A 10,474-nucleotide genomic window follows, 5' to 3' on the forward strand; every position below is an offset into this window, starting at 1 on the left:
CACACACACACACACACACACACACACACACACACACACACACACACAGAATCATGGTCCTCTCCCATTTAAATCCCCGTTATAATAAAACTACCATCAAAGGCGTTTAATCTCCTGCAAAACAACCAACCTGTCAACAGCTGAACTTCAGACTGGTTTTAGGTTTCTGTCACAGCTACAGTAAATCTGTTCATGAGTTTGATATATTAATATTCAAAGAAGTTTGAAAACTTATCATTTAGATATTCTTGCCCCCCTCTCCCCTCTCAGCTCTGGGAGATTTTGATGAACCACAGCGGTCCAGTATGACAATGTTCGGAGTGCTGACCATCGCTGTTCGGATCTACCAGGACCGCTGGGGCTACGGAGTCTACTCTGGACCAATAGGATCCGCCGTCTTCATCATCACGATTAAATGGGTGATTGACAGTCTCTGATGTGCTTCAGTATTTATTCTAACGTGAATGGTGTTTGTTTTTCACACGCTTTTTACAATCACATTACTTCTGTGCACTTTGAACTATTTCTATTTTAATAATGCATTTACTAAAGCATTAAGCTCCTTTTAGCTCCTTACTTGATCATTTTATCATTTTAGCTCTCAGCTAGTTTTTGTATTTTTATTTTAGCTTCTGGCTACAGTTTGGCTAATTTTAGTTTTAACAATTGTTCAGTTTTTTTAAGCTTTAAGCAACATTTTTTTCTAGTTTCTTGTGTTTGGTTTTTACTCATAATGTTGCTAATATTACTTTTAGCTTTAGCTTTCACTAATTTTAATTATAAGAAACAGTTTTTCTAATTTTACTTTTTAGTTCTGGTTTTGCTGATTTAGCTTCTGTTTATTTTAACACAAATAATTCATTTAGCGTGTCATTCTTCAATAAATTTCAGTAAAGTTGATCAGCTAATTTTGGTATCGATATGATACAAGTTAATCCAGAGCTAATCCCACAGATTCTAATACGTATTATGTTCAGTGATTAATTATGAGTTTGTCTTTAGGTAGTCGAATTTGGTAAAACTCAGGACAAAGATTTTAGGCAAATAAAACTGTTTTGAATCCAGGGGAAGTTTTTGGAGTATTTTTGTTTTTGCCTTCATATTTCACCTTCAAAATGTTTTCATCTGCCATGTTTGATGTCTTTTAGTTCAGCACAACTTCCCATATGTGAATTTAAAGTTATTTTTTTCTGACCTACTGTATCAACACAAAAGGCCTAAAATCACACAAAAATCATAAAATCCAAGTAGAAAAACTGTGAAAACTAAAGATATTCAAAATGAATGTTTTTACCACTTAGACTACAAATATAAACACTTATATTCATAAACATATGTACAAATGTAGCAACAAAAACAAAGCCATGTGCAGAATTTCCATTGAATTAAAGACATCTTCTCAGGTGATTTTTGAATAAAACAATGAGGCGTTCCAATAAAATGTCATAAATTATTTTTGCCACTGATAAAAACTGTTTTTGAACAATTTATGTTCTCTTGTTTTGGTAGTTTTCTTCATCCTGCTCAGGATTACTCAGATCTGAATCCAAATCTTCTCATTATTTTGCCAAAAAAAGGGGAAAAAAGTGATTCTGTCTCCAGTAATCAGGGACAAACAAATAAATAAAAGAATAGATCTTATCCCTCTAGTATCGATCTGATACTCATATTGATATCATTGAAACTGAAGTCGATACGCCCTCCTCTAATGAGAGTTCACACTGTGATTCTGTAGAAAAACCAAGTCGCTCTAATTTCCCCTTTAAATCTCCAACATAAACTCTTTAATCCACTCTCTGCTTTACTTCTCTTTGCCTTTTGTCTCACGCTACAAACCACCGGTGTTTCCATGTGTGTGTGTGTGGATAATCTGTCGATATTATTGTAATGAGCTCTTGCTGTTCCAGCTGCAGAAGATGAAACAGCTGAAAGCGGTTTACCCTGAGAAGACGGTGTACACGCAGCAGGTCGGTCCGGGCTGCTGCTTCGGCGCTCTCGCTCTGATGCTCCGTTTCTACTTCGAGGTGACTCATCGTCCAAATAAAACCGAGCCCAAACCAAATGTTTGAACTTCATGTGCGACTCTGTCTTTTGTGTTTGATACACAGTGTCCGGTTGCGTAGCTAAAGGCCGTTTTCTTTTTCCCTGCAGGAGTGGGACTACGCCTATGTCCACAGCTTCTACCATCTGTCCCTGGCGGTTTCCTTTGTGCTGCTGCTGCCCAAGAAGAACCGCTACGGAGGGACGGGACAAAACGCTGCGAAGCTCAGCTGCTTAACTCTCTGCTGTTGTGTACGTTAACTTTTATTAAACCTGTTGGGGTTTTAAAATGCAACAACCTAATTCTCTCCCCTTATTTGAATCCAGTCCATGACTCCGGCTACGTCTAAGGAGAAGAAGGAGAAAGCGAAGAAGAAGTCGTCTCGGTCGGTGTGGACAGTGCCCACCAAGAGGCCATGGGCGCAAGAGGCTAACTGCCCCACCCTGCCCCTGTACAGCCCCCCACCCTCCACACCTGTCAAAGGCACCAGCATCAGCAAACTCAAAGAGATGAACGGCTGGAAGTGAGCCCGCACACACAAACAAATAAAAAACAAAAGCTGGAAACTCACCAAACAACTGCCAGCCAACTGCTGATAAACATGCACGTGGCTGGTAAGTGAATCTCCTTCTACAGGAAACCAACAAACACGTGGACGTTCCTTTCCACCTCCAAAACCTCCTCTTTGGCTGCTGGAATATCTAACCTGAGGAATTCTCCAGCCACCGAAAGCCAAAAGATAAATAAACAAACGTGACCCGACGTTAAAAATCTACAGGGAAGATGGAGGCGGCGGACCAGGCCTCGGGTCAGAACCCGAGGACGGAGCGGGAACACACACACAGCACGAACACGGAGACGGCGGCTGAGACAAGCCAGTAAAACTGACTGGAAGATTTACGGGAAGAGCAAACCGGCATATGGTTTATCTCTCCAAAATATATAAATTGTCTTTAGAGATGTTTCTCAGGGGAAAATGTTCATCTGCTCGCTTCTTTCTGTCATTTCTTCCTTCGCTTTTTTTAATCTCTCAGAGAAAGGAACCACGCGTCTCGTAAGAATTATTAGACAGTAAAGCCCAGTTCAACATTTTATACGTGCTCAAAGTGCCAGATATGTCATGTGGAGCTTCAGACGCTGGGCGAGGAGAAGGAGCTGCCCAGACATCAGTCTGTCTGAGGCGGCTGAGCAGGTGGACTTCTGCTGTGATTTCTGTTCCTATTTGCTCTGTTCAGACTGTGTGATGTTAGAACTCATTGCAGCATGAATTGTTTGCATTTTCTTTTTGATAATTTAATAAGAAATGTTGCTGATCGTGTCTTTATAGTCTTTAGAGCAGGGCCATTCAACTAAATTTCTCCGGGGGCCACAGTTACTGCAGGGGCCAAACATCCAGCAATTAAAGTTATTACGTAAATAAACCAATTATTACAAAGATCTGTTACCTTTGAAATAGTTTATTTTGCTGCATTTAATCATGAATACAACATACAGAACCCTATGTAATAAAAGTAGTGATAATCAAAAACAATAATAACACTTTATGCCTCCTGTCTGAATTATTTTGACATCTCTGACTTGCCAAATTTATTTTCACTTTCATAGTTTTATCTTCAACTGTTCAGTTTTTTAACTGTCTTGGATGTTCATAGAAATGTTTTTTTACCAGCTTGTCGCCAAGATTCTGACGCTTCTGTAGATACCATACATCAGGACTATTCAACTGGCGGCCCGCGGGCCACATCCGGCCCGCGAGTGACCAAAGTTCGGCCCGCCAATTGGTTTCTTCATCTCTTAAGCCCAAACCCCCGGTTTTCCACTTTTATTACTCTAAGTTCTTTTAGTTAAACATAGACATGTTTCGTTTCTACAGAAACTTCAGAATCTTGGCTAGAAGCTGGTAAAAACAATTTCTATAAACACTCAAGATAGTTAAAACTACAAGCAGTTGAATATAAAATGATGAAAGTGAAAATAAAATTGGTTTAAAAATTTTGCAAGTTAGAGATGTTAAAATAATATTTGTGTCTAATAATAGGAGGCATAATGTGTTCTTTTTGTTTTGATAATGTGTAATTATCACTACTTTTATAGGGTTCTGTATGTTATATTCATGATTAAATGCAGCACAATAAACTAATTCAAAGGTAACAGTAATACTTGGGTTAATTACATAACAACTTTAATTGCTGGATGTTCGGCCCCTCAGCTGTTGACCGGCAGTAACTGTGGCCCCCAGAGCAATTTAGTTGAATAGCCCTGTCATACATTTTATGACTAACTAGAAGAACTTATAATAATCAAAGTAGAAAACTGGGGGTTTGGGTTTAAAAGATGAATGAACCAATTGGGGACCGAACTTTGGTCACTCGCGGGCCGAATGTGGCCCACAGGCCACCAGTTGAATAGCCCTTGTTTAGAGGCTTGGGAAGATTCAAATGTGTCATCAAGACTTGTACAAACAAAATCTGCACAATTTTTGGTTTTCATGTTATATTTAATATGTCCTTAAATGAAGAATGTGTAAATAAAATGTGCAAACGACCATCATGTGTGGCAACTGTTTACCTATAAAAACAGCAGAAATGTCAATTTTGACGCATTAAAAATGTGTTTACGCTCAGATTTGTTGAGTAAAATATGCAGATAAAAGTAGATAGACACGTCATATCAAACTGCACCATTTGATGTATTTCAGTATAACATTTTATTTAATACTTTGCAATGAGTACCTTTAACCTGCATCAACTGTTATAAAGCTGCGACCCATACCTGACCACTGAGAAAAACCCAGACTGACCCGCTTCAGTCTGGCAACACTAATCTAATTTTAAGACCACGTATCATCTTTCACTTTCACTTCGGGTGGACGTGGAGCTGAGTGCGCACGCACGTCACCTGCCCCGAACCCTACCCAAAGACTACAAATCTGTCCCGCGTATCTCAGACAAAACAGCCTTCCCTCCACCAGGGGAATGTTTTTGAGCCGGGGCCAAGCCGCCAGCTCCCGCGCCCAGAGAAAGGTGTTTTTGTCTGCACTCAGAAACCCGGCTGGCTGCACCTGGCGGCCCTGACAGGACAGGAACGTGAGCCGTTTATTGCACGAGTGTGAGAAAAAAACAAAACAAAAAAAAAACTACTCAGCTCCTTTATGAATGCTGTCTGTGCTGCAGGAGAGGCTGAAGGCCACACACGTTCAGAACTGCACAAATTAATTAGCTAATCACCAGTAGATATTGTCGTTTCTCCACCTTTTATTGGCTTATTAACAGCCGAAGTTCTGGGTCACAAGTCTCTTTGGTGGACCAGCAGCTGAAAGGTTTGGGAAACGGTTCTTTAGAGAAGTGTCAGAACAAACAGAAGCTCTGCAGTTCAAAGGTTTTATGATCAGCATGAACAGAAACAGAATCACTGCTGCTGGACCCAGCCTGAGCCCGAAAGCTCAAAGCCATATGAGCATCTGTACAAACATCCACTGTGTCATCATTTATGACCTAAAACACGATTGATAGATGACATTAATTCAGTCAGTGTCAGTAAATCATAAAGAAATGCTTTTGAACAAATTAGAGCTGGTCATTTTGCACTCTGTTACCTACACAGTTGAGATGAACTGACACTGATATCGGGTATTGGTCTAATATTAAAAATGTTCTGATACCACAGTACTGATACTACGAGCTGTCAGGTGGTAGAGGAGCAGCATCAGCCTTGTTTTTATTTGTTTATTTACTTAGTTCTTATTTTCACTCCTGGCAGCGCTCTCCTGGAGCAGAACGTAAACTGAGTTATCTGAGTCTTTGTTTAACAAGTTTGTCTTAACCATGATTGGCAGAGTTCTTGGTGTGGGCGGAGTTTGTCTTAACGGTGATTGTCAGAGTTCTTGGTGTGGGCGGAGTTTGTCAGAGTTCTTGGTGTGGGCGGAGTTTCTCAGAGTTCTTGGTGTGGGCGGAGTTTGTCTTAACCATGAATGGCAGAGTTATTGGTATGGGCGGAGTTTGTCTTAACCATGATCGGCAGAGTTCTTGGTGTGGGCGGAGTTTGTCTTAACCATGATTGGCAGAGTTCTGGGCAGAGTTTGTCTTAACTATGATTGGCAGAGTTCTTGGTGTAGGCGGAGTTTGTCTTAACTATGATTGGCAGAATTATTGGTATGGGCGGAGTTTGTCTTAACTATGATTGGCAGAGTTCTTGGTGTAGGCGGAGTTTGTCTTAACCATAATTGGCAGAGTTTTTGGTGTGGGCGGAGTTTGTCTTAACCATGATTGGCAGAGTTATTGGTATGGGCGGAGTTTGTCTTAACCATAATTGGCAGAGTTCTTGGTGTGGGCGGAGTTTGTCTTAACTATGATTGGCAGAGTTCTTGGTGTGGGTGGAGTTTGTCTTAACCATGATTGGCAGAGTTCTGGGCGGAGTTTGTCTTAACCATGATTGGCAGAGTTCTTGGTATGGGCGGAGTTTGTCTTAACTATGATTGGCAGAGTTCTTGGTATGGGCGGAGTTTGTCTTTACCATGATTGGCAGAGTTTTGGTGAGGGTGGAATTTGTCCAAACCATTATTGTTGGGATTGACTTGTCTTTCAGGGCAAGTTAAAACATGATGGTAATAGTAAGATAACTGTAAACATGTAAATATGATTTTTTGACTATTTATAGATTAAAACAAAATAATGTGTCAAATAAAATGATTAAGAGTGTGTAAGCATAATTTACTGACTTCAAATTTGGTGTGACTACCAGCTTCCTGTCTCAAGTTATGAGTAATATTAATGAATATTCATATGAAAAATAATGAGTTAGGGCTCTTTTGACCGAGTCGAATTGTTACACGTCCCTTTAAATGTACAGTGTCAAATTTTGTGCAGGTAGCACCTTCCTGTCTCCAGTTATGATTAAATTTATTATGTTTTTTAAAGGTGCTTTCTGGTTGTTTTTTGTTGTACCCAGCTTCTTCAAACCCCACCCAATAGGGTCAATCCAACCAATCACGTCTTTAACAAACTCCTCCCACAAAAGTCAAACAGACCAGTCATGTCTTGGACGAACTCCTACTTGTTCAGGGCTAGATAAAGAAAAAGTGGCATCAGTGCTTTTCTAACATCCAACTTTTCACCTTCCATGAACATCAATCATGCATCAAAGGGGTTATAGTCTTGTGTGTGTGGGTCAGCTGTTACCACAGCTGGTGTTAATGTAAAGGTCAGCCGCCTCTCTGAGAAACCCACGCAGCTGCAGACACAACTCGTCTGCACGGCTGAGAATAACCAGCAGCAGCCAGGCAGACACGGCTGCTGCCAAACTCCACAGCAGGTAGGAAGAGTCACTGGGAGGAAACTGCTGTTGTTGTTTTTTTTTAATGTGGTTAGAAAATTGTGATTTTTAAACTGTTTTATTTAGTTTTGTTTTGTCACACATTAAACATTTGACAAGTAGAGATGTTGTTAAAACCTGCTGATATCTGTTAGTGTAGCTTTTAGAAAAGCAGCATTTTATTTGAGTTGAATTTGTGGGAAAACTAGAAAATCTCTGGTGTGGGGCCTCGTCCTCAGTAATGAGGGTGTTGCTTCGGTCAGTCCTGGTGAAAGAACTGAGTCGAAAGGCAAAGTTCTCGATTCATGTCAACGCCTCAACCCTCAACGATGGTCAGGAGGCGTGGATCATGACTGAAAGTACGAGATCCTTGATCAGAGTGCCGCTGCTCCCCCTCATCGAAAGGAGTCAGTTGAGGTGGTTCAGGCACCTGATGCCTCCTGGGTACCTCCCTGTAGAGGCGGTCCAGGAAGACCCAGGACTTGCTGTATCTATTATACATCATCTCTGGGAACACTGGAAAGTGTTGCTGAAAGGGAGTTCTGAGTTTCTCTCCTGTTGCCTCCGTGACCTGATGAAGGATGAGCGGTAGAAGATGGAGGCCCAAGGGGTTTCCTTGAAGTTTGGGTTCAAAATAATACAACTGAGTGTGTCTCAGCATTCACAAATAAGTTTGGTATCAAAATAAAGCTAACACTTGGGAGATTTCATCCGAAATGAAACCAGCAAAGAAGATGCTAGTTTAAAGATAGGCTTGAACAGGACACCTTTTTCCCTCTTGCCTAAAATCTTTTTGGCACAAAACAGTTTATAACTCTTAAATAAAGCTAAAATCTATTGGAAACCATAAATGTACAGGTGGACATTACCTGTGCAAAGATTCATGCTGCTAAAGTAAACTGGAGCAAAGTTACACAAGTTTAAAAAGTGGGACAAAATGCATAAAATCTGAGCAACGACTAGATGGAAAAAAAACAGTTTTAGAGTCACGGACAAGAGGATGAAGGATGAATAAGACAAACTTTAGATAACAGAACTTCAGCTGCAGAAAATGTTTGTGGAAAAACTGTCAGCTGCTGCCCCCTGTTGGTTGCTTTAGGAACAGCATTAAAAATATTTAGTTAAAATGTTTTTTAATTAAACAACAGAACATACCAACTCCACCTACACAAATCTATACTGCAAACTGTTTCACACCTCAATAAATAAACAAATCTTTAAACTTTAAAAAACTTTTCTTTTTTCAGCTGCCTACTTTTCAGTATTTTTCGTTCTGTATTGCACATTTTCTCTTTTTTACTTTATATCTGTGCCCTTTTTTTCACTTTTTTCTTATTTAAATTTCAGTTTTTGCTTCTGAGAAACATTATTTGAACCCTCTGTGCTGAGTGGTCTGACAAACCTTTATTCCTGTTGGTTCTGTCAAGCAGACAAAGACAAAACTCACATTGGTTCATACCAATGCCGTGCCATTACCTGCTGGTCTTTTCTCTGTTAGCAAAATATCATTTCAAGCACTACACGGGCTGGTAATAGATGACTCAACAGCTTCTTCCACCTGCCAAACAGAGAGGAAAGGAGGAAAAAGGTTGTCAACAACAAAATGGGTCAAAGTTATGAGAACATTTGTTGTGCTGCAGACAGCTGCTTAGAGCTCATAAAGACAGTTCAATGATTCACGTCCTGCATGTAGCTGCTGTTAGAAACACAGCATTGTGAAACATTGATTAAATCATTCTGCTGCTTAGTTTGTCAGTTTCATTGCTACATATTGAAGAATGACCAGGAGTTTTAATGAGACCTGATTTTTTATATTCAGTACCTGCAGAAGGAGCTTTGTGAGTTTCTGCTCATCTTGTTCAGTCACACACAAGCTCAGCTCCTTCACAGCTTCACTCAGTTTTTCTGATGGACCTGTGCTCTCACTGCTCAGAGTCATGTTTTGAACACTTTCCGCCAGCCTGAAAACGAGTCACACTTAATTTCTGAACCAAAGTATCAGGTGAGTCTCTATTCAGGGACTGAGGGTTTGTTACAAACCTGAGCGGATCAGAAGCAGAACTCCAGGCCTGGATGGTTTCAGTCAGCTCCGCTCGGATCGACTGACCTTTAGGGCTCGATGAGACTTCAGAGACGCTGCTGCCGGGAAACTTAACTCATGAGCAGAGGAGGCGCCTGCACAGATACAAAAACACACGCAGACATGAGGTCCTAATAAAAACTGTACGGACTAAACTGTGCTCATTTTGGATTTGAATCTGGATTTACATCTTCTTGTAATTTGTTGCTGCTTTTTGCGTGTTGCCTTGAGATGACTTGATGTGATAAAGTCTGACTCGTGTCTACAGAACATCACATAAACTATAAACTATATTTAACTTGTATTGTAACTTGTATAAAAACATGTATTTCTGAGTCTGGGTTTGGGGAGTGTATGTAAAAAATATTCATAAATATCCGATGATCCTGGATGTCCCATTTTGTCTCTGAACACCACCTGCAGTCTCATGTTGAAAACACCTACCTTTTCTTTAATCCAAGCTAAAAGTTGATGTTCATGTTTTCATCTTAAGACTTGAAGTGTTGCTTTTGGTCCTTGTGTTCTGTATGTTTAGGTTTTAGTCACTCCATCCTGTTCTGTTTGCTTTCTTATTTATTTTGACCAAAACTTTCTGGACTTTCTAATCAGTTCCTGTTTTCCTCCTGATTTTTTTTTTTTTTATCAAATCTTCTGTCTGGCTGTATTCATCTTGTTGTTCTTGTTTTTCTGTATTTATATATTTCGTCATTAATGCCTTCCTATTGTCCAATCATGTGTTTGCTTCCTTTTCTCTTAAATCACCCAACACTACGGAGCCCGCAAGGGGACACGGGGGGATTTTTTTCCTTTTGTGTTCCCACGCAATACTTTTGCATTCCCTCGCAATACTTTTGTGTTCCCACGCAATACTTTTGTGTTCCCACGCAATACTTTTGCATTCCCTCGCAATACTTTTGTGTTCCCACGCAATACTTTTGCGTTCCCTCGCAATCCTTTTGCGTTCCCTCGCAATACTTTTGTGTTCCCACGCAATACTTTTGCGTTCCCTCGCAATACTTTTGTGTTCCCACGCAATACTTTTG

General features: G+C 40.3%; 1 protein-coding gene and 1 long non-coding RNA gene across 2 annotated transcripts in view; one reads left to right on the forward strand and one right to left on the reverse strand.

Moving 5' to 3' along the window:
* The window catches only part of mymk (myomaker, myoblast fusion factor), a 7,671-nt gene extending 4,229 nt beyond the window's left edge, over positions 1–3,442 (forward strand). Inside the window, exons 3-6 of the mRNA XM_014014641.1 lie at positions 271–419; positions 1,908–2,024; positions 2,152–2,292; positions 2,368–3,442. Of these exons, the coding sequence (XP_013870095.1) occupies positions 271–419; positions 1,908–2,024; positions 2,152–2,292; positions 2,368–2,568 (608 nt within the window). The 3' untranslated portion in view covers positions 2,569–3,442. The remainder of the gene's footprint in view (positions 1–270; positions 420–1,907; positions 2,025–2,151; positions 2,293–2,367) is intronic.
* Positions 1–9,529, reverse strand: part of LOC106521885 (uncharacterized) — a 20,004-nt gene extending 10,475 nt beyond the window's left edge. Inside the window, exons 1-3 of the long non-coding RNA XR_001310722.1 lie at positions 9,392–9,529; positions 9,174–9,312; positions 8,828–8,909 (exon numbers count right to left, since the gene is read on the reverse strand). This is a non-coding gene — a long non-coding RNA (uncharacterized LOC106521885). The remainder of the gene's footprint in view (positions 1–8,827; positions 8,910–9,173; positions 9,313–9,391) is intronic.
* Positions 9,530–10,474: the final 945 nt, after the last annotated feature.

The sequence above is a fragment of the Austrofundulus limnaeus genome, unplaced genomic scaffold, assembly GCF_001266775.1.
Source record: "Austrofundulus limnaeus strain Quisiro unplaced genomic scaffold, Austrofundulus_limnaeus-1.0 Scaffold117, whole genome shotgun sequence".
Classification (NCBI taxonomy): Eukaryota; Metazoa; Chordata; class Actinopteri; order Cyprinodontiformes; family Rivulidae; genus Austrofundulus; species Austrofundulus limnaeus.